Source organism: Ovis canadensis, chromosome 26, assembly GCF_042477335.2.
Source record: "Ovis canadensis isolate MfBH-ARS-UI-01 breed Bighorn chromosome 26, ARS-UI_OviCan_v2, whole genome shotgun sequence".
NCBI classification, from domain to species: Eukaryota; Metazoa; Chordata; class Mammalia; order Artiodactyla; family Bovidae; genus Ovis; species Ovis canadensis.
In genome coordinates this window covers 17742213-17766106 of record NC_091270.1, presented here as the reverse complement: position 1 = coordinate 17766106, position 23894 = coordinate 17742213, and the positions used below count along the sequence as shown (strand labels likewise).

The window sequence follows — 23894 nt, the reverse complement described above, 5'->3', positions numbered from 1 at the left end:
GGGGGACACCCTGGGGACTCTGTTCTCTGGATTTGAGTGGCATCAGATGCTTCTCAGGGAAGGAGGAGGATCCCAGGGAGCAGGGACTGTGCCCTGAGCTTCGCCCGATGCTCCTGGGCCGCAGACCCTTGGCAGGGCTGAACCGCAGACCACAGCTGTGCCCACCTGGCTTCTTGCTTTCTTGGGAGGTTTTGACCCAGGAGGGCCTCCCTCCAGGGCGCGGGCTTCCTCTCCCCGCACCAAGGCCCCTGCCCGTCTCTAACCCACACCCCAGCCCCACAGCCCCCAACCCAGGCTGCCCCCAGCCCCACGGCCACTGGCCCCCAGCACTCCCAGCCTCAGTCACCCCCAACCGGCCTCCCCAGCCCGCCTCACTCACCCACCCCCCCACGCGCCTGGTGCCCCAGGGACCCCCGACAGCCCCCGAGACTGCTCAGAGCAGCCAGTGCCTACTGTTCACCCCCACCTCCCCCTCCCACAGGAACCCCAGTAAAGCGCTCCCCTTGCACTGTGTCCCTGTCCAGATGTGTGCTGACCCGTCGGGGCCATGAGTGTGATGACCCCCCGGCCCGGCCCTGGGTCCGCCCATGGCCCATGGGCAACGTCCCAGCATAGACGCTGCCCCCTGGGAGCAGTGAGCTGGAAGGGGCATGGTGGGGAGGGTAGGCAGAGGTGCCCACAGGTGCCTGAGGAGTATGGAGGGACCCCATGCCTGGATCTGGTCACTGGAAGCCCCTCCACACTCCTCATTCACAGAGGGGTCGCCTCCCGCCCCCCACCCCTCGAAGGTCAGGCCGGAATCTTCCAGCCCCGAAGCTCATTCCCAGGAGAGGCCCGCCACCAGGGCTCTGCTCCGGCGAGAAGACACAAGGACAGCCTCGCAGACTGCAGGACAGCTAGCATCGCCCAGTGATTTATTTCATCTCGGCATAAACAGGCAGGTGGACAGGGTTTACGGGGTTGGCACTCAATACTCGGACACGAGCGCTGATCAGTATAGCATCAGCTGGGCAAAGCTGTGTCTTCAATATGGCTGTTTGTCTTCAACACCCAGCAACATCACGGCACTGCTTAGCGGTTTCAAAAGCCTCAGAGGAGCTTGCGTCTCACAGGAGGCCAAATCTGGTCTTCTGTTTCATTTCACACCAGTTCACCAAGCAGGTAGGAGGCTCTCACCCATGCCAGTTCCCACACTAGGAGCCGGAGCCTCGCGGTGCCTTCCAGGATGCGGGGAAGCAAAGAGAACGTGGCTCTGATGCACACTCAGATGCAGCCCGAACACGACACGTTCCCATCCTTAGTTCCTGTTATCTTCCCGTGAATAATGATGTCGCAGAGGAAAGGGGGAAAGGAGAACACTGATTTTTTTTAAAGACACCAAAAATGAAACATTTTGTAAGCTAGGAAATCGTCCACAATAAGACAGATCGCAAAAGAGCACTTCTGTTTACATTCCGACCCAGGAAGGTGTTAAAACAGATGATGTCCTGAAACCATCTTAAAAGGAAAAGGCAAAGACTTAAAAACACATTTCGTTTTAAAACATTTCAGAGGAAGTTACCCAAGAGACCAACAAATTAAACAGTGGCTAAAAGAATCACTAAATTGACACCGGAAAGTAACAAGGGTGGACCAGGTGATTTAAGTATCTGTAGCAAAAGTGATACAGGGAGTTGTCACTAAGCAGCCAAAGAATTTCTGCAGCATTCCTTCTCTGAAAGGAAAGTAAACTGGTGCAGAAATAAAGTCATCGTGGTCCCAGGCCAGCCCCATAAAGCAGCCGGAGTCCACGCTGGCGCTGGCACCAGAGCTCTCCCTGACCGGCAGGAAAAACAGAAAGGAAATGAAGATGACTTCACCCCAATCCTTCGGGTTCCAAACGAACCCTGATTCACAACACAGAAGTCATCATTACTGTCAACTAACCAAAAGATTAAGCTTCCGCGAATTACGCGTCCCCTGAAAATGCCCCGCTGCTCTTTCGAATGTCTGGGAATGTCAGTGTTTGGGGCTTTCTTAATTTCATGAGGATTACGGATGTTGTATATGCACTGCCCTCATTTGATTCAAGCGACAGGAGAGCAGGGATCCTTTTGCACCAGCTGGTTCTCTACAGAGAGCTGGACACAGGCTCAGCAACGGGACAAGCCCTGGAGCGTCGGCCCTGGAGGCCTGCCCCTCGCCCAGCCCTCCTGTGCAGAAGGGTCCTGGCGGTGGGCTCTTCCATTCACACACTTGGCGCACCGCCTGACTGGCCCCACACCCCAGGTACTGGCCCCTAAACAAAATAAACTGGTCCTCGCAGCACACAGGTCCTCTGGCACCTGTTCTCAGTGATGCTGCCGTGAGAAACATGGTCTACAAGGTTCAAAGCCCACCACCGTCCTTAGATATCCTCCGGGATCTCGTCCTGACAACTCCCCGGGGCTTGGGGCCAGCTCCCACAGGAAGCAGTGCTGCGTCTCAGCCAGGCGTCCCTTCATTCAATTCAAGGATGAAATAATATCCAAACACTCCAGCAGGGTGTGTCATCGTCTGGCTGTCCACTGTCTGACAGCTAGTATGTCTCCCATCTCCAATGGGGAGAGTTGACTTTAGAAGCCCACTTTAGGATTTGTGTTTTTCAATGGTAAGCATCCTAGGAATGATTTCTCAAGTAAAATCACAGTGATCATATCTCATGAGTTTGATATTGAAGGAATGAAAATATTACCTCGGTTCCATTTCAAATAAAAATTGAGCATAAATAATGAAAGTCTGGAGAAAAATGTACTGTCATGTGAGACGCTCGTGTCTTTACGAGAACAGTGTGTTTCTTTTGGACCTCACTTCTCCTGCCATGTCTCCAGTCTGCTCCTACAAAGTCAGGCAGTCTGGAGCCTGGTTTTTCCTAAGATGCTGACCCGAGTTGCCAAGACATCCTGTCGTGTCAGGAGCGGTCACGGGCAGGCGCACAAGTTCCGAGAACACACAGGCTGAGACGGCAGAGGCCTGGCCTCGGGACAGGCATGAGTCATGCTGAATTTCTAAGCATGCTTAACTGACCACTCTAACAACCACTGCCTCTTTAGGAAGCATAACCTATTCCCCGCACACCCACAGGTCGCACAGGGAGGCTCCCTCCCATCACTGATTCATGAGGAAATCACGATAAGCTACACATGACTCCATCGACCTCTGTGCCAGTAACCTTCAATGGGCACTTTTCCTGTCATTAAAAAAAGTGGATTGGATTCAGAATCCAAGTCAGTTGGCCTCTCTTTACGAACATATATTTTATCCTTAAATGTTTAATAAATAGTACACCCTGCCTTTTAATCCTTGTGCCCTATTACAGTAGTGAAATTTCATGTTAGTTTTATTAATGGTATTTTGGAGTTCACAATTACACAAAAGTAGTTCATTTGCTAAACTACATTATGTTGTTGTTGTTTAGGTACTAATTCACGTCCCACTCTTTCGCAACCCCATAGACTGCAGCCCAGCAGGCTCCTCTGTCCATGGCATTTCCCAGGCAAGAACACTAGAGTGGGTCGCCATTTCCTTCTCCAGGGGATCTTCCTCACTCGAGTCTCCCGTATTGACAGGCAGATCCTTCACCGCAGAGCCACCGGAAAGGCCCCAAACCACCTTATAAACACATGCTCCCCTCATGTCAATATGCTCTCTGTCACTCTGCCACACTTTCTTAGAATAATGGTTGTGAAAATAAATTTCCCTCAGTTACAGAACAAATATTTCAGTTCAGTTCAGTCATTCAGTCGTGTCCGACTCTGCGACCCCATGAATCGCAGCACGCCAGGCCTCCCTGTCCATCATCAACTCCCAGAGTTCACTCAGACTCACGTCCATCGAGTCAGTGATGCCATCCAGCCGTCTCATCCTCGGTCGTCCCCTTCTCCTCCTGCCCCCAATCCCTCCCAGCATCAGTCTTTTCCAATGAGTCAACTCTTCCCATGAGGTGGCCAAAGTACTGGAGTTTCAGCTTAAAACATCACAATTAGTGGGTTCAAACTATACCTGTATGTTTTTCTTTAGAACTCTCAAAAGGAAAAGGATTTTGGTCCTCTTCCAGGGGGAATACCACTCTCTTCAAGCCCACTATAAAACATCACAGCGGCTGGGCACACCTGGCCCTGCTTTCAAAGCAGGTGAGCACCACGGCCGCTGTCAGCCTCGCCTACGGACGCTACGCTCTCTGGCAAACACTCACAAAAGATCTAAAACCCGAGCAACAGTCAATCATTGCTACACCTTTGAACATAATGATGAACATCCTTGAAACTGAAAGTATTAAACCCACCTCAGTTAGGTGATGAGAGGGACCTGCTCTCAGGTGTGTGGACCTTTGACCCCGTCCGGGGGCCCTGGGATGACAGGAAATATCTCCCGTGCTCACTGGACAGGAGACATTATTGGGAATCAAAGATTTCATCTGTAATATTTCTTACATTCGGAGTTGACACATAGGGCAGGAACTTTTAAACTAAATTAGAAAAGCTTTAAGAGCTTGATTTATCAGTTATAATTTTAAACTCCAAGCTAAAAAAAAGTATGACCTTCTTTCAAGGGTTTCCAGGAATATGGTTCACACTGGCCTCATTTAGGACTCCAGTCTGGGAGCCCCCCGCGTTTCCCAGGGCCTTCTCAGCGCGCAGTAACAAGGGGGCTGGCACCCCGCAGCACTCAAGCCTGCCTCCCGGCCGGAAGCACCGTCTCTGATTCTGTTTCCTTCTTTCTCAGATATGCTGTATCTTATTTGCAAAGTTATTTGCTCATATCCTGCATCTTAAGCCATCGACCCCCCATTAAGCAAAGCAAAACAAAGCAGAAGGGATGCAGAGTAGAAAGGGGGCCTGAAGGCGGCGTTGCACGCGGTTTGCCAGGCCCGGTAGTGACAAGCACTACCCTCCTAAGTTATCCCCGTGGGCACAGCCCACCCCCGACCCTGTCCCCCGGCCTCCGCTCCCCTTGCGCCCTTTCGGGTTCCCAGTTGGGACCTCGGCCCACGGCGCATTCCCTGTCTCGGGCTGTGGAGGGACACGCCGGGTGACCACCTGGCCCATCCTATACAGCGCCCTCCTCCCCTCGGTCCGGCCTCTCCTCCGGCAAGTTGAGCACGAAGGGGAAGAGCAGGCCCCGGGCGTCCGCCGGGGTTTGCAGCGACTGGAGCTCAAAGCTGCCTTCGGGGCCCGCGTCGCCGGCGCCGGGCTCGCCCTCACCCGGCGGCACGAAGCGCCAGGTGCCCGCGCGGCTCACGCAGTAGATGGTGCCCTCCAGCGCGGCGCAGCGGAAGGGCTGCAAGCCCGAGGGCGCGCCCGGGGGCCGCAGGTGCGAGGCGCAGCGGCTCCACTGCTTAGCCAGGCAGTGGTAGCGGAGCACACTGACGCCCCCGGCCGGCGCGGCCGCCGGCGCGTCGCCGCGGGCCCCACACAGGTCGAAGCGGTAGATGAAGCCGTCCAGGGCCACCATGTCGGCAGAGCGCTCGCGGCTGCTGCTGCACGGGCACTCCTGCCACTCGTCGCGCCGCGGGTCGTACTTGAGCAGGCGGTAGAAAAGTGAGCCCCCGGACACGTAGATCTCGCCGTTGCACGTGGTGGCCTCGTGGGCCACGGCGAAGGCGCCCCGGGGCAGCGGGGCCACGGCGGCCCAGCGGTCGGCGCGCGGGTCGTAGCGCTCCACGCTGAGCAGGCACTCGCCGCCCACGGCGTACAGGTGGCCGTCCAGCGCCAGCAGCTGCAGCTGCGAGCGCGCCTGGCGCAGCGGCCGCACGGTGCTCCAGCGATCAGTGGCCGGGTTGTAGCAGAAGACCCGGTCGGAGGGCCTGGCGCGGCCGTCGGGGCCCGCGGGCCCCACGCCTCCGGCCACGAAGAGGTAGTTGTACAGCACGCAGAGGCCGCAGCCCCGCGCCGGCGCGCCCTCCGGCAGCCGTGTCAGCTCGCGCCACTCGCCGGCCGCCTCGTGGAAGCAGTAGACGGCGGCCTCGCCGCGGCCCTCCGCATCCCCGGACGGGCTCTGCGGCCGGCTGCCCGCGCGGTCCCCGGCCGGCCCGAGAGCGGCAGCCAGCAGGCGGGTGCGGCCGGCGCGTAGGCGGCGGCGCAGCAGCAGGTCGCGCTCGGCCCCCGACAGGCGCCCGAAGACGGCGGGCTCGCGCAGCACCTCCAGGTAATGGTCGCTCATGAAGCGGTAGGCGGCCTCGCGCAGCTCGGCCAGCCGCTGCCGCTTGGCCGCGCTCAGCACCTCGAAGCAGTTGGCCAGGCTCAGCTGCGGCGCCACGGCGTCGGTGGCGCGCTGCGCGGCGCAGGGTAGCTGCAGGCGGCGCGCGCCGGCCACCACGTCGGCCACGTTGTCGGGGCGCACTCCCGCCATGCGCCCGCTGTACGCGTAGGCCAGCAGCAGCCGCAGCGCCGCCCAGCCCACGCCCTGCACCCGCAGCACGTCCCGGGACGCGCGCGCGCGGAAGTAGTCGCTGCGCGCCGCCAGCACCGCCTTGTGCGCCCGCAGCCGGCGGCCCGAGACCTCAATGAGCAGGTCGGGCTCGCCGTGCTCCGGGCCGACGCCGGGCGGCACGGGCGCGGGGTCCGCGGGCTCCTCCGGGGACGCGGGCTCCTCGGTCGGCGGGCGCTCCCCGGGGAACGCGGGCTCCTCGGGCGACGCGGAGTCTTCTGGGGACACTGGCTCCTCCGGGGACGCGGCGCCCGCGCTGCCGACGCCCCACTGCCTCTCCACCACCCGCCGGCCGCTGCAACACGAGGGCGGTGAGGCCGCTGCGTCCTCCGCCGCGGAGGAGGCGCGAGACTGCGGCGGGGAGTCGTCCCCGGAGCTGAAGCACAGGGACGCGCTGAGGCTGCAGGGTGTCTGCGCCGGGGACGCCGCGCCCTCCCCCTCGGCCGCGTCCGGCGGCTGCAGGCTGCCCTCTCCCGGAGCCTCGGGAGCGCCGCCCCGGCCCCCGGCCTGGCCGCACGCCCCGTCGCCCGGGTAGAGGACGCAGGGGACCACTGGGCTCTCCATGCGCGCTCGCTCGGGCAGCTGTCCTCGCTCAGCAGCCCCGCATCACTCCGCCCGGACTCGGGCCGCCCCAGGTCGATGGCTCCTCCGGGCTCCGGGTGCGCGATCAGACCTCACTTTTGTCTAGAGCGGCTTTCGCTCTCGCGCCGCTCGGCTCGCGCCCGCCCGCCCGCTCTCCCGAAAAAGGGGTGTGTCTGCGGGAGCGCGCTCCCGCTCCCGGCTGAACTTGTGACCCCAGCGCGGTCCCCGCGGGCGGGCGGCCGTCTGCCCGGCTCTGTGTGGCCGGAGCTCCGCGCGGGCGGACGGAACGGCCGGGCAGCCGCTGCCGCCGCTCTGAGCGCCGGTCCCGCTCTGCGGGCCGAGCTGTCGGGTACTAAGCACCTGGCCCGCCCTCTCTCCCGGAGTCACCGTCCATCCGTCCGCATCCCATCGCGTCCGCGCTCGGCGCCGGGCCGCGGTCCACGCTTTCCAACCCTGGCTTTCAGTCCTGCATTACAGGGAGCCGCCCGGGGAGCTTTCTCCTCGTGTGTGACCCCCGTTCACCATCAGGGCTGAGTGCGGGCCTGGCTCGGCGGCGTTCACCTGGGGGCGGGCGGGGGTGCGTAATTCACTCTCCAGGTGGGCGTTAGGACAAGTCAGTGCACACACTAGACCCCTCTTCCTCACTCATCCACCGGGGGCCTTCCTCTGCGACTTCCTTTGTCGGAACATTAGGTGTTTCCATGTCATGTCACCAGCTCTTCGTGTTCCTGTTTACGGGGAAAGAGAGGATGTTTGAGTTTGCGTTTTCCATAGGTGATTTCACGATAACATCTGTCCCCAGCACCCCCACAGGCTGTAGGCTTCAGATTTGGTGGGAAGGGGATTTTGGCTTTTCGGTGCTGGAGAGAGACTTCAGTGAATACTATTTAGGAATTAAAAGACTGTTCCTCCCCTGATTTTTGAGGCTTGTAAAGAAGGACCCAGTTTAGCCAAGAGCCTTAAATATTAATTCATTGGGTTGAACCATAAAACTGCTGGTTTGGGGATCAGTGACAGTCAATACCAACCATTTCCGAACTCCAACCTAATGAGATGTTGTGTGTAAAATTAAGAACTCTCGGTGAGAAAGCATGGTTAGCCTATGACACCTCCTCAGTTCTGCCGTGGGACAGTTCTCCTGAAACCTGATCCAGTCAGCTATCTCAAAATCGGTTAGAGCCAGTATTTGAAGAAAGGTGCTGAGCGAGGGCTCTGGTGTGGGCTTGGCCTCTGAGGCTCCAACCTGAAACCTGTTTGAATTGCTCCTTCTCTGCACCGCACCTCTGAAAACTTCCAAGAAAGGACGCTCCAAAGAGCACTGCTGCTGCTGCTGCTGCTGCTGCGTCCCTTCAGTCGTGTCCGACTCTGTGCGGCCCCATAGACGGCAGCCCACCAGGCTCCCCCGTCCCTGGGATTCTCCAGGCAAGAACACTGGAGTGGGTTGCCATTTCCTTCTCCAATGCATGAAAGTGAAAAGTGAAGTCACTGAGTCGTGTCCAACTCTCAGCGACCCCATAGACTGCAGCCTACCCGGCTCCTCTGTCCATGGGAGTTTCCAGGCAGGAGTACTGGAGTGGGGTGCCATTCCCTTCTCCATCCAAAGAGCACATGTGCCCTCAAAGAGAAGCCCAGACAAAACGAAACAGAAAACAAAACCCACATAACTGCTTGGAAGGCAGAGGTGACACCTGCAGATGAATCAGAAGAATAAACTCTCTTTCCTAAGTTGGCCAAATCTTCACTGAGGCTTAGCAGCCTGGAAGGGGGTCTTGGCATAAGGGGTGGGGCAGCTGTGCTCTGGTTTTCCTACAAAGAGGCTGCGGACAAGAGAAACCCACAAGATACACACAGCCAGGCCCGCCGTCCTTCCAGGCTGTGTTCGCCTCTTAGACCAGATACAGTGATACCTAACCGCCTACCCTCAGCTGCTTCTGATTCTCTGCTAACCGTACTTAATACTGTTACCTGATCCCTGTAAATGCACAGGGCTGAGTGTATGTATGTGTACGTTTATCTGGCTCTTTCCTGCTGCCATGTTAGGAAAAGGGCTTTCCCATAAGTCTCAGAAATACAAGTGTCTCAGAGTTGGAAATTCTAGACATTTGGTTCCCTCTCGCTTCCTCTCTCTTCCCCTCCCTCCCTATTTCCCAGAAACCGTTAACAGTACCCTGTGGGGCATGTTCCCATGTGCAGGGCGCTGTCTAGGACGTGTGGAAAGGCAGCGTGGGGACGGTGAGGACGAGCTGAAACTCCGACCACGGGCGTGAGGGTCACAGGGGTGCTGTGTGTTTACTCAGCTGTGCCCCAGCCCGCGGAGCTGCTGGGGAGGCGCTGTGTCCACTGAGATGGAAATGAACTCCGGCCCTGGTGACCGGAATGTGATGACAAACTGGAAACGGGCACAGATTTTATAAGCAAAAGTTCTGGCTCTTTCCCAAAATGCCAGAGGTGTTTTCTTAGTCAGCCAAGTCATTCAGGGAAAGTTAGATAAAAAGTAACACGTACTTACATATCTTACCCAAATATATGTATACACCTCCATGCCTGAAGTAGAACCAGAGAACTGGCTCTCTGACTTGCTTCTTTCTTGTCACACTTTCTTTGTATGGTATGGCCAATCTTGGACCTCAGAAAACTAACTAGTTTTCCGCCAGGAAAAGAGTTTCAGAACTTCCTAGTTCCTTCTCTGGCCTGACTCTCATCAGAATGTGCACAGGCCCAACCCCTGAGGGTTCTCCTCTTGGAAGGCATCACAGACTCAAAGCCAAGGCAGGGCATGGGACTCCCTTGAAAAGCCTGAGTTTGGAACGCTCGTGTTTTAAAAGCTCTCCAGAATCCATTTAAAGCCTGAAAGAATCAGGCAAAGCAGAAATTTTGTCATAGCTGCACTAAGCAAGAGCTGAGTGATGGAACAGACACAATCTAGGCGGTCAGTGGCCTCAGCAGGCACGTCCACCCCAGCTCCCCGTGTGCAGCCCACTGTCTGAAGAAAGGTTCTGCAGGCCGACAGGTCCTGCCCCCCGCCAACACACACACGGTGCAGGACAAACAGTCAGCATCCCCAGGAGAAAGCAGAGGACCACTTCCTTTTCCAAATGATGTTCAAGAAACTCAACTTTCAGAGCGAAAACCCTCTCCCCCAGAATGACCCGTTACTGTGGTCTGGGCTTAAAATGGATGGGAAGGAATCAGCCCATTCTGTGTATAACAGTCCTTGGAGGCGTTAGCGGGTTTGCCAAGATGCTCAGGTCAGGTTTCTTTGGTTGGAAGTCCGGGATTTCCAAAGGGACTTTTCCCCATGTTGTACTTGGCTCTAGAATCAGAGTCCCCCTCGGAGGCTCTGGGAGGATTCTGAGCCTGGCGCCGGCTCTGACAACAAGCAACCACCAGACTCCCCGCCAACCGTGGCCCGGGAAGGGCCTCTCCCCCAGCACCTTTCTGGGGGCTGTTAGATGAACCGCCTCCCCACCTAGCGTCGTGACTGACAGGAAGGGATGTGTGAGCAGAGGTGCGGGTGTGCGGTAGTAACAGAATCCTTCCTGACTATTGGTGAGAAAATATTTTAATAGGAACGTGTCTGCTTTAAATATAACTTAGTAGCACTCTCTGTGAAGGATATACACCTCTTCCCCACAGTGTAAATACCCAAGCAGAAGCTTTTGGTCTCTTCCTATGAAGTTCTTCTCTCAATATGAATTTTTAAAAAAAGATTGTGTATGATTTCCAAATGTGGACATTATTTATGCACTTAATGTGGACATCAGATCATTTAAAATTAAGTATGTTTCATTATCATGATATAGGTTGCTAAAGAGAATCTCCCTTTCAAATAAAGTCAATTTTTAAAAAATATTAATGAACAGACTTATGAAGTTTATCTAAACACCTGCAGTGCCTGTTGTTGTAGCCAATTCCTTCTGGGGGTCCTCTGAGCCAGGCCCGCCATGTGTCTGATCCGAGTGTCCTGCCACCTGCTTGTCACAGTAGGGTCCCAGGACCACTCCCTGAGCCCTGCCCGCAGCTGACCCCCACACACCAGGGCGACCCCACTCACACAGTGAGCAGCCAGTGAATCCTGGGATGACGTAACCTGAATCTACTCTGCCAGGCTATGGCACTGTAATTTTTAATTTACTTTTTGCTTTTCATGAAGGACATTTCTAAGACTCGGCAGACTGTAAGGCAACCTCAGTGCAGGAGTGATCGTGACACAGCTCACGCCTGTCTCATCTGTCTTCCAGGCACTGCTATCATGTGTGTTACATACGTGACCCTTGCAAGAACCCTTCTGTGGGGCTGTAGATTTTAGCCCAGTTTTGCCAGAGGAAATGAGATGTGAAGCAGTCTCACCAAGTTCATACGATTCACTAGCCCTGCACATGGCAGGTGGCTAAGCCAGACAGGGCCCACAGCCTGGCTCCAGCATCCATGCCACCCAGCGCCCGCCCAATGCTCTGGGTCCTTCTGTCTGCTACTAGTGTGTGTGTGTGTGTGTGTGTGTGTGTGTGTGTAATTTTATTATGTATCTTGGCTGTGCTGGGTCTCCATTGCAGGGGGCCAGCGTTCTCTGGTGCAGTGCATGGGGGCTGCTCTCTAGCTGTGGCAATGGCTGCTCCTGTTGTGGGGCATAAGCCCCAGGGCCTGCAGTCTTCAGTAGTAGCGGTTCCCCTGGCTCTTGAGCACAGGCTCAGCAGTTGTGGTGCACAGTTGCTCCTAGGCATGTGGGATCTTCCCAGACTAGGAATCAAACCTGAGTCTCCCGTGTTGGTGGGCGGATTCTTTACCACTGAGCCACCAGGGAGGTCCTTCCTGTCTGTTCCAGTTTTGAAGGTGAAGCCCAGGACTTTGCCGCATCCGCACGCTGGACTGAGGGACGCCTACGAGACGCTGGTGGGTCTGGTCCGCTGCCCAGTGCGTCTGGGGGGCAGGATGCTGGTGGCGGGGGCTGTCCCAGCCCTGAGAGGGAAGCAGATGGAGACGCAGGCAGGTCTAGCGGGAACGGGCCCGCTGGGGCTGTGTGTGGGCGTGATTTAGGGGAATGACAGCAGGCTAACTCTCTGACACAGCTGCACTGGAGGAAGTAAGATTAGAGAATTTTCTGAAGAAAAGCCTTTACGTAATAGCTGTTCTCAAAGTCCAAACTCCTTAGGCTGGAAAACAAGGCATTGCGCTGTCTGCTCCCAGGTCTGCCCTGAGCTCGGCCCTCGTCCTCGGCCAGAAAGGCCTCTCCACCTGCGGGGCGAGCACAGAATTGCCACCGCGCCCTGGTGAGCCTCACGAGGCTGTGTGTGTGCACACCCCACACAGGTGTGCCTGTGCGTGCAGACCCTGCGCCCTGGTGAGCCCCACGAGGCTGTGTGTGTGCACATCCCACACAGGTGTGCCTGTACGTGCAGACCCCGCGCCCTGGTGAGCCCCGCGAGGCTGTGTGCACATCCCACACAGGTGTGCCTGTGCGTGCAGACCCCGCGCCCTGGTGAGCCCCGCGAGGCTGTGTGTGTGCACACCCCACGCAGGTGTGCCTGTGCATGTAGACCCCACACCCTGGTGAGCCCCGCGAGGCTGTGTGTGCACACCCCACGCAGGTGTGCCTGTGCATGTAGACCCCGCGCCCTGGTGAGCCCCGCGAGGCTGTGTGTGTGCACACCCCACGCAGGTGTGCCTGTGCATGTAGACCCCGCGCCCTGGTGAGCCCCGCGAGGCTGTGTGCACACCCCACACAGGTGTGCCTGTGCGTGCAGACCCCGCGCCCTGGTGAGCCCCACGAGGCTGTGTGCACACCCCACACAGGTGTGCCTGTGTGTGCAGACCCCGCGCCCTGGTGAGCCCCGCGAGGCTGTGTGCACACCCCACACAGGTGTGCCTATGCATGCAGACCCCGCGCCCTGGTGAGCCCCGCGAGGCTGTGTGCACACCCCACACAGGTGTGCCTGTGCGTGCAGACCCCGCGCCCCGCCCTCCCAGAGTGCCGTCAAGAGAACGGCCGAGGTCCTCCCGCTGCAGCGGCACTGCCTCAGTTTATGCGGGAGAAAAGCCCCGCGGGTCAGAGAGCCAAAATCAGGGGAGCGTCTCTGTGCCCTTGGCTGTCGCCAGTGACGAGCCATCTGGGTAAGATGATGCCCAGGGTGAAGGGAAGAGGTGTACGTTAATCCAACAGGACAACTAGGTCAGGAAGATCTGAAGCAGAGCTTCGCCATTCCGCCTCCCTCCTCAGATCGCCGGTCTTTGTTTTTGATCTGAGAGACACACACGGTGTCAGAGCGTCGTGACTCACGAGACAGCCCTTGGTAGGAGATGGACTCTCACTCCCGTAGTCAGCACCCTAGGGCGGGGGCACTCGGGGGCATTGCTGCCGCGGGCTCAAGGGAGCCTGTGCCTTCAGTCACCACCAAACGTGACATCAGACAGGACCCAACTTGGTGCCGTCACAACACGGCCCTGCGCTCCGTGGAGTCACACACCCCGAGGGACTGAAAGGAGAGCATAGAGATACAGGTGTGCGTTCGTCACCTGGAAGACTCCCAAGTGAGCCGAGTACAAACGATACCCTCGCTTTCCAGACGCACCTTCAGGGAACACGCCTACAACGCGCGGCAAGAGAAGCGCGTGCCTCTGTTTGAGGCTCAGGTTCGGGAGGTGTTGACCTCGGCAGCCACCGACGGTGAACACCGCGGTCCCACAAGGAACCGTGCATGGAAAGAGGCGCATGGACCACAGTCCCACCAGGAAACCTGTAGCCATGAGACCCAGATTTGAGCAACGGTTGAGTAACCTGAGCTCTTCTAAGATAAAGCTGTCTTGTGCATCCTCTGAAATTAGAGGTGAGCTCTCCACCAGGGATGGAAAGCTGGAGTCAGAAGTGAGAGACTTGCCTGGGCTGAACAAATTCACACTTCCCCCCGGTTCTTCAATCTGTTAAAGTCCCATCAGCAGTGATAAATAATTAATAGTATTCTGTCACTTACTTGGTTCACATACTGAGTGGATATAGCTGAATACCCACAATGTTTCAGGAAGTGCCCTGGGTCCTAGACGGGAGCAGGAACCAAAAAGACTTGACCGCAGCCCCCACGGAGCTCCCAGTCTAGGGAGAAAACAAACCTAAGCCATCCTTGTACGAATTCTAGTGAATTGCAAACCACGTAAACAAGGGTCTGGGAGGCGTGATGGACCTGGTTTCTACTGGCATGGGGAAGATTCCTGAGAGCAGGAGGGAGCCAGACACAGGGCCAGGGGAAGCGAGAACAGACTCCTTGGGTTGGAAACAAGCTTGACCAGTTCAGAAACTGGAGAGCCTGGCGCGGCCAGGAGCCCCAGGGTGAGCAGGGCCAGGCCCCACCCTCGCATCCGAATGTCAACAGGAATCCTCTGATGGCTTCAAAGAAGGGAAGGGAGGTGACAGGGCAGCCATGCAATCTGTCTCCTGTTTCAGAAAGAGAGCTTTGTGTCCTTTTGTACAAAAAGATTGATTAAACTTCTTTTAGACTGATTTTCCATCACTGCCAAAAGGACCACACACATGAAAATGGATGAGCTAAATCTACATGTATGGGTGTGAATGAATTCCAAACACATAATTTTGAATTGTTGAAGGTCTGCCCTTTGCAGAAAGATGCCGTATAATATGATTTTCTGCTCCTGCTTATGCTCAGTTATATCTGACTCTGTGCAAGCCCATGGACCGTGCCCGCCAGGCTCCCCCATCCCTGGGCTTCTCCAGGCAAGAACACTGGAGTGGGTTGCCATTTCCTCTCCCAGGGGATCTTCCGACCCAGGCACTGAACCTGCCTCGTGTGTCTCCTGCACTGGCAGGTGGATTCCTTACCACTGAGCCACCTGGGGACGCACCATAATACTATTTACATACATTTAAACATGAAAAAAATCTCCGTATCACTCATAGAAGTGTGAACGGACAGGCTGGGGGGGGGGGTTGGGGAGGGGCTGTCCCCCTGCTGTGTAACACCTGGTTTCCTAAGGATTTGAAGGGTAAGCGGCAAGATGATAACATGTATTAAAGCTCACTGGGATAACATCGGTATTTTAATCACATTGTTAATGGTGTTTGATTATTTTATAACTTACAACTTAAAAATGTTATCCCATATGTGTAATCAGTATTCGTCAATTAAATAATCTATCTGGCCTGCGACTGACTCTCTCGGAAGCCGCGCAGTCTGAAACATAATTAAGTCACTAGGTAACAAGACTCCTAAGTTGCCACACTCTTAGTGCTGCGAGTACGTGAGTCAAGTCAAGGTCAAACTGAAATGTGGGGAAGTTAAATAAAAACTCACATTTTACAATTTTTCAAAGTTCTAAGCTCTTGGTTTTATACAGAGACTTATCTAACATCACACACACCCGTTACTGGCAAGCTGGAACCCAGATCCCTCTCCTACTAACTGCACTTGTTTACTTATCACTGTTGGCATGAATGGACCACAAGCTAGAAAGCCCTGTCTCTGACCTCTGTCCTGCTTTGCTGTGGTTAGGACGTAACAATAGAGTCCCCCCGCCCCCACCTATGTCCTCAGGTATCCTGCCAGTTCCCAGAAGCGATGCTCTTAACCTAGGCCCGCCCCTTCCGGCTCAGCAGGTCCTGGGAAAGGGCCCGAGTCTTGCCTGGAAACCGCTGCAGAGCAGAACTGCCTTCTGTTTGGCTGTCAGGAGACAAGGAACCTGGCGCAGAGCTTACAGGGAGGAATTCATCCAAATTCAACATGTGATCTCTGTCCTCTAAGCAACGAGGGTGGCGGACGGGACGCGGAGGCAGATAAAATGCCAGCTCGTCTCTCACTGTTGACACCTGGCTTCTGAAGCAGAAATCCAGACACGTTGTGTCAGTGGGGGTTCCTCCATGCGAGTGTCCCTCCATGCGAGTGTCCCTCCATGTGAGCGTCAGAGGCCTCTCCCCTCAGGACAGCCCTGAGACTGCCAGGAATAAGTGGATGCAAAACGAAACATTTAAGTGATCTTGAGGCTCAATCCAAGGAAACTACTGGGTTGGCCGAAAAATTAGCTAGGGTTTTTGCTGCATTATATGGAAAAACCCAAACCTTTTGGCCAGCCCAAAGTATTATTAACCTGCTGTCTTTGCAAACTCTTTTAAAGTGAAAGTGTTAGTTGCTCAGTCATGTCCGACCCTTTCTGACCCCGTGGACTGTAGCCCTCCAGGCTCCTCTGACCATGGGATTCTCCAGGGCTAGGCTGCCATGTCCTCCTCCAGGGGATCTTCCCAACCCAGGGGTCGAACCTACGTCTGCTACATCACAGGCAGACTGTTTCCCACTGAGCCACCCGGGAAGGCCAGCAACTGCCTAAGTGAGTTTACAGGCGAAGGCTGCCAACATACGGGTTTCCACTGGATTTCCCCCAAGTGTGGGCGTGGAGTCGGGGCTGCAGTGAGGTCAGGGTGAGGGGGGTCACATGTCTCAGGAAGAGGCTATTTTGAGAAACAGCACTTCCACTGGGGCAGACACCACAGGAGGTCAGGCAGTGGTGACTCTGGGGAGGGTGTGACACCCCCACACACACACACATCGCCCCTTCCGGCTGTCTTCTGGAGTCTGGAAGTCCACAAGGAGGTGGCCGTGATGCCGCACAGCCCGGCTGGGTGGGGGGCATCTTCAGGTCTGGTCCCAGCACAGCCGACCCCAGGAGCCCCTCACACAGCAGGCCTCACCAGGCAGGCCTGGGCTCCCCAGCAGCAAGGGCCCAGGCGACAGGCACGCACCCCGCAGGCAGAGCCCTCTCTCCCAGGCCTTCCACTTGGGCAGCTGGCCTTGTTCTCTTTGGAGCTCTGCTGGGCAGCCCTGCCCCGCACGGCCCCACCCTCGGAGACCAAAGGGCCAGCGAGACTGAGCCTTGTCCCCACACGAGGCCCCTGTGCTTGGACCGGGACACCCAGCCTCCGCGGGGCACAGACCTCAAGGGCTCGGGAGCCGGGCCACAGGAGGGCAGGCGGAGGGCTGCACTCAGCACCGCAGGGCGGGCAGCTCGGGCCCGGGAGCCCGCAGCCCCGCCGGCCGGCAGAAGGAGCTGGAGGGGGCGTGGCAGGACGGCGCAGGACACAGCTCATGGTCCCTGGGGCCCCTTGGTGCAGCCTGGTGCGGTCATCCCCTGGGTGACGACGGCCCCCCACAGGTGTGCTCCAGCCCCAGGATCCCCAACGCTGGTCACTGCGGTGAAGGAGGCTGTGCTGAAAAGGGCAATCACACCGCTTCCGCTCTTAGGACCGACACTCGGGGGCCTGGTGCCGACCTGTGAGAAGTCCGGGGCCTCCGGGGACCCAGCTGGAGCCCACAGAGACAGTGCTGCCAGGGGGCCCAGCTGGCAGCAGATGTGGGCGGCCTCAAGGGCATCCATCGAGCTTCCCCGCCAGACTGCCCAGCCTGTACATCTACAGGGCACCGCAGCCCTGCTGTTCTGAGCCAGCAGGTCTGGAGTGGTCAGTTATGGAGCCACCTGGACGGGGCTGCCAGCAAGGCAGGAATAGCGTGGTGGCCGCAGCTGGGCAGGCAGTGGGCAGATGCATCAGGGCTCCGAGGACAGGTGGGCAGGGCTCCTGGACTGGGCGCTGGGTGGCAGGGCTCAGCAGCGCCATGGCCCCACGATGCCAGAGACGGAGGGCTCTCCGGTGGGCGGGATGACGCCAGAGGAGACTTCCAGGGGGGCCGGGGTGGCCCTGCTGAGTGCTCTCTCTGTGACTTGAGAGAAGAGGGGACCTGGAGAAGGAAGGGTTCCATTTTCAAGTGCAATTTGGAGGAAACATAAAGGAAGCAGGCTCACAGGGTTCACGGATGAAGCTCTTCTCCTCCCCAGCGCCTCCAAGACTGTCGAATTCAGACGGGGCTTCAGAGCCAAGATCAGTCCAAGCAGCACAATCAGATCTCTCTGAAGACCTCCTGGTATCTGAGGGGCACCAGGCAGAGGCCCTGGAAGAGTCTTGCAGTAAACAACAGGGCTTCTAGGAATTTTAAGGGTGCTTTTCACAGCAGCCTTGCAGGGAGTCCCAGGTGGAGAAAGGACTGAGTGGACCTGTGGATGACACCTCTGTCTAATGGCTTCAATCCCAGCAGATCCATAGAAAACCCACGATGTCTCTAAGATAACTGCACAGGAAGGATTCTGCCAGCTGGCGTCAATGGGACAGATCAGCTCAAAGAACCCAGGAGGCAGGCTGAGAAAATCACTCAGCCGCAAGCACCAGGCACTTTTTATGGAAAAGGGAGGACTTAGAGGATCAAGAAGGCAGAGCCAGGAGCATCTGAGAATCACTCCCAGAGCTGGAACTGAGCCCGCTTGTGTCCGATGGACCTGCAGGGCTGCCCACGGAGCGGCCGCTGCATGTCGCCCTTCCCATCTGAACAGGACAGTGCGATGCGTCAGCCTGGCTGGGCCTTCGCACCCAGGTGTTTGCTCAAATGCCAGCCTGGAAGGTATTTCTGTGAAGGTGTTTTTAGTTGAGATTAATATTTAGACCAGCAGACTTGAAGGAAAGCTGACTACTCTTCACAGTGTCTGAGACCCACTCCCTGGTTCACAGATGGCGTCTTCTCCTGTGTCCTCAGCTGGAGGAAGGGCTGGGGTCTCCACGGGGTCTCTGTTATCAGGGCACTTACCCCATCATGGGGGCTGCACCCTCACAACCTCATCACCTCCCAAAGACCCCCACTTCCTAATACCATCACCTGGGGGTTGGGCACAGCATGTGTATTTGGGGAACAGTCTGCAGCAGCCACTGTTTGTGGGTTGGTCATCAGACAACCCCATCGGATGGAGCGAGCTTCCTGTTATCTGCGCTGTGGACCGCAGTCCACTGGAAGCTACTGGCCACCCAACGTCAGAACAAGCCCCGTGCCTTTCAGTGACCATTCTGATGGCTGTCTGAGGAACTGGTCTTGGGGGCCAAGGGGGTGCCTGCGGTGGGAGCAGGAGGCGACCCTGGCTTGGACAGAGGCAGCGGCTCCGCGTCTGCACCGTGGCCCCGTGACTAAGGGTTCTCAAGGCCAGCGCTGAGGGCACCCCCCTCAGCACAGGGGCTCTCGCTTACACAACGCTCGGCCACGTCCTCCCCCAGTCTCGCTCTGTGAGCCACGCAGTCTCAGCTCTCCAAAGTTAATCCACGTCCTGCTCCATCAAGGCCTAGCGTGTAAAGCTTCGTCAAATTTACAAAGGAAATGCCACAGTTAATGAGGGATAAACGTGTATTAACTCACAAATCTCTGACGTGGCCAGGGTGCCCATCGGCCTGCCTTCTTTCTCCGACGCGCCAGTGTCTCTCACCACTGTCTCCGCAGGGTGGCCCCTGCCGTCCTCCGTTGCTCAGCTTCATGCTTCAGACCCCAACTCACAATCCCTGAGTCACGTGCTCTCATAGGGGTTTGTTCCTCTCCTTCAGAGACACTGCCTGCTTGTTACCACACACGAATTAACATCACTTTCACCGTATCAGAACCTAAGCTGTAGGGAGACAGTTTGTGGGAGCCGGAGGCTGTATCAGTTTTAAATGCCATTGTATTCCCAGCACCTAGAACTGCGCCTGACCTGGGTGGGACAGACACTCCATAGATGTTTGTGAAAGGAAGAAATTGGTTTTTAATCCATCAAATATTGTATAAGACTTGCAACGGCTTCAATTTCCAAAGTGCTGTTTATTTTAATATTCTTTCTAGCAGGAGCTGGCTTGCTGGCAAAAGGCAAACTCCTGGAAGTTCTTGGTTTACCCCAAAAGCCAAAGCTCATTGTTAACTATTTCACAAAGAGCTGCGGGTGCCAACACTGTCATTTTAGAGTAATTACAATAATTCCAAGAGAGAAACCTGAGTCAAGGCCCCAGTGGAGACAGTGATCCCTGAACTCACTCCCCAGAACAGATCCGCCCTGGGCCACCAGGGGAGGACGCGCCAGGACAGGGAGGGTTCTGGTCTGCGCCCCGATGGCCCCACGGCACCTCTGGGGCGGCCCTGCAGCCGTCCTCCTGGGTCACCGTGCCTCCAACTAGGGAGGCTGAGGGGCATTACAGCCGCCTAAGTAGTTCCAGATTCACCGCAGAGCTGTGATTACAGATAATTTATGCTGTTGGTATTTAGGAAAAAACTGAAACAGGATCCCAGATGGAGGCCCCACAGCACGGAGCGCCGCCTGGTTTCAGCACAGGGACGAGACTGGACTTGGAGCTGAAAGGAAGCCTCCTGCTTCCCCGGTGCCAGCGTGGCAGCTTGTATGAGCACATGCAGAAACGGAGCGATGGGGCTGCCAGGAAGATGCTCGGGGAGGAAGGGACGGCCTCGCCACGTTCCCAGACCCTCTGTTCTCCCAGCGCTGGAGCCAGCAGCCGGCATGGTCCCGCCCCAGGAACACCCAGACACTGGGACCAGAGGGGACCGCACAAAGCCAGGCTGCCCCAGCGGCTCATCCTGATGAACCACAGACACTTCACTGTCTTCTCCCCTCCTCCCAAACCCAAGAGGGCCTTATGGCCTGTAAGCAAAATCTCTGAACTCTTTTCATTGTGTTCTAATTATATTATCAGCAATATCCCGTGCAATTGACATTACAAGGTGGAAAGACCTTATTTCTTTAAACATTTGCTTTGTTAGGCCCCAAAGGGACAGCCGGAACCTCCAGTTAAGAGTGCATTCAGGGGACTGTCTGGGCAAATCTGAGGGATGGGGTGCTCCCTTCTTCATTTCCCGAGTACGGAGGAGGACTCTTAATAATAGGGCACCATTAGCTCAGGGTAAGAGGCCAGGGGAACACTGGCAGTCCATTAAGGGTCCTAATTGGAAGCTGAGTACCTGTGGTTGATGTGAAAAGGAGGGAGGCGGCCTGATCACAGGCTGGGAAGAGTGAACTCGCCACCCCCCAACCCCCACTGAGGGGCTGCACAGGGATTTAAAATCTGCCTGCAAGGCGCCTTCAGTGCTCTGAGCAGAAATAAAGCTTATTACATTGATTTGTTCTTTTCCTTGCCCTTAGAATAGATGTGGGGGTGGGTGGAGATAGAGGATGTGGTTTTGTAGGAACCTAAGAAGCGGTGGAATTTTTTTTTTTTAATTTACTTAAGGCTACAGGAGCAACCACGCCAGAGTGGCAGACCCTGCCGGCCCCGACCCAGAGGCTGGGGGGGGGGGGGGGGGGCGGGGCGGGCGGGAGGCTTCCCGTGGAAATGCATTTAACCTCCCCTTCAGACACGTGAGCCGGCCACACGCTGTCTTTATTGAAATGCGGCTTCTTCTCGCGCCCCACCCCCGGCCATCGTGATGTCAGGCACGTTCCAACCCAAGCGACAAGCACCGCTGGTGGCCCGTCTGGTCGGTCAGTGGGGCAAAGACTCCAAGAAAAGAAAGAACTCGCTGTGCACCAGCCCGGCACCCCGCGAGCCCCCAGCAATGCCGGCTGCACAAGGAGGGGGGCCGGGGTGTCGCGGAGGGCCCCGGGGGTCCGCAGGGCAGTCGAAGGGGCGATGGGGGCGAACCGGCGAGAGCCTCCGCACACCCTCCGGCACGTCCCTCCCCTCCGCGGTCCCAGGTCAGGGAGGGCCCTCCCACCCGCTTCCTGTGGCGCCCAGAGACGGATGCTCCGGAGGCAGCGCGGCCCGGCCATGGCCGCCCGCGAGCCAGGCCCGCGCGGCGCCGAGCACAGGCCCAGGCACTCCTTGGGAGCGGGAAGTGGCCGGCTCTGCCGGCCGCAAACGTGGCCACTGGGCCGGGACCGCCTCCCCAAGGAGCGTCCGGCCTGGGGCGCGGGGCGCGGGGCGCGGGCCCGGCTCCTCCCCGCCGGCTCCGGCTGCTCCGCCCCCGAGCTGGCTCTGGCTGGGCTGCGCTCGCCGAAGCCCGATCGGCGGCGGGAACGACGGAGACTACGGCGCCCCTGGGGCTGTGTCCTCGGAGGCGGTCGCCGCGGGCACGGCGCAGGGGCTGGTCGCCCCCCGCTTCCGGCTGCAGCGCCCAGGGAGTCCCCGCGCCGCCCCCTCCACTAGCCGCCCCGGAGCCGGGCAGGACCCCACACTCCACCGGGCCGTCTCCCCGCGCTGCCCACCGTCCCCGCCCGGGGGGGCCACCCCTGTCCCGGGCAGTGCCCACTCTCGGACCCCGGGCCCAATTACCCTCCGCCTCCTGGGCCCGTCTAGCCGCTGCCTGCCCCTGGGGGCCCACCCCTACCTCGCAGGTCCTCGCCGCGCCCTCCACCCGGTGCCTGCCCGCGCCCGGGGTGCGGAGCCCTCGCCGGGGTCCGCGACGCGCGCGCGCCGGCCTCTCCCGCACCTGTAAGAACGCCGGGGGCGGGCGGGCTGCCTCCCGCGCACCTGCGCCAGCGCCCGTGGGGGCCCGCGCGTCTTTCCGGGGCCCAGCGACGCCAGCCTGCCCAGCGAGTGCCCCCCGCGCCCCCGGCCCCGGCAGCGCGCGCTCGGCCGCCGCGGCGGCGGGGCCCGGCACTCACCACGTCCTGGAGGCCGCGCCGGGCGCTGGCGGGTCTGAGAAGCGCGCCGCGGCGGGGACGCGGGCGGGAGGGCGGCCGCAGCCCGGAGCCGGGAGCGCGTGCTCGGGAGCGCGCCGGCGCGCCCCGGCCCCCGGCCGCCCGCCCCGAGCCATCGCCGCTCGCTTAACCCTTTCCAGGGCTGTGAGGGCCCGCGGCCAGCCGGCTGGACGCGCAGGAGGCGCGGGCTGCGGCCCGGACCCCTCGCACCGCGTACAGCCTGAGTTTGAATCCAACAGCTCCGCCACCGCCCAGCGAGAAACAGGTTCCCGCTGGCGCGGTCCCCGCCAAAGACCAGGCTCCTTTGTGTCCTAGTCCGCCCATCCCCCCAGAAAAAATAATATATATAAAATAAAATCATGGAATTTAGAGTTTACGTTTTTGGAAAATTAGGGACGATGCGTTGTTGAAACATTTAGTGGTTAAAAAACTGCCTACATCCGTCCAGACTCCGGAGTAAAAAGGCAACACTGAGAACCCTCAAGTGGAGGAAACGCTGAAACTTGTTCTTGTATCTAGAAGCGTGGCCCCCCACCTCCAGGTCCCCGCAGCGGGGACAGGGCGCATTGCGACGAGGGACCCTCCGAACCTGAACCCCGAACCTCGAACCTCGGGGAGGAGCAGGGCCAGGGACCTGCCAGCGCACGGGGAGGTGCGCCCCCCGCCCCAGCCTCGCTGCTCCGTCACTGAACACAGCTCTCCTGCAGGGTCAGCTCTGGTTAAGACTGGACTCCTGAGGGTCAGTGTTATTTTAAAGGTTTTGTGCAAAGTAGTGATTAAATTTCCAGAGGCACGGAAAGCTTATGTCTTTACTTTTCTTTTAAAAAATTTTGCCTTCGTCAGTCTTCACCAGTTAAATGTTAATGCGCTCTTCGGTTTTCAGTACCAGAGTTAATGCCCTGAGACCATCCTTCAAAAGATCTTCATTTAATTACTAAGTACAATACCTCAGCATTTGGGTTAAAGGCGGCAGACACAGCAAACTATTGGGAAATAACATCCTTATCAGTTAATTCTAGTGGATGCAGACCTTTGGATGCTGAAACCACCCCTATCCTGCACCATTTTTATTTTACCCAGCTGATGTCAGAAGTATTTTAGAATCTTCTAGGGTCGTTTCAGTGCATCTGTTTACCTTTTTACATGGAGGCTGCGTGTAACAAGCTTACCCTACACCATGATTTGCAGATATCTGGAGGGGAGTTTAAATTTATCCTCTCCCCGCATCTTCTCAAGAGGAGCGGGCCTGACCGTAGTCTCACAGCACCATCTGGCTTCCACGTCCACCTGTCTGCATCAGCCTCCAGGGGCCACCGGGCCTTCCCCAGCCACAGGCGCTGTCACCACTGAGGTCCCGGTGTGTCCTCTCCACCACTCTGCCAGCT

The 23894-nt window shown here is 57.7% G+C and overlaps 1 protein-coding gene across 1 annotated transcript; it reads right to left on the bottom strand.

The window, feature by feature from the left end:
• Positions 1 to 886: 886 nt before the first annotated feature.
• On the bottom strand, positions 887 to 22550 carry KBTBD11 (kelch repeat and BTB domain containing 11). Its single transcript, XM_069573376.1, has 2 exons — positions 22474 to 22550; positions 887 to 7757 (listed from the first exon to the last, which is right to left on the bottom strand). Exon 2 carries the CDS (start codon positions 7009 to 7011, stop codon positions 5068 to 5070), a length of 1944 nt encoding a protein of 647 aa, XP_069429477.1. The 5' UTR covers positions 7012 to 7757; positions 22474 to 22550; the 3' UTR covers positions 887 to 5067.
• Positions 22551 to 23894: the final 1344 nt, after the last annotated feature.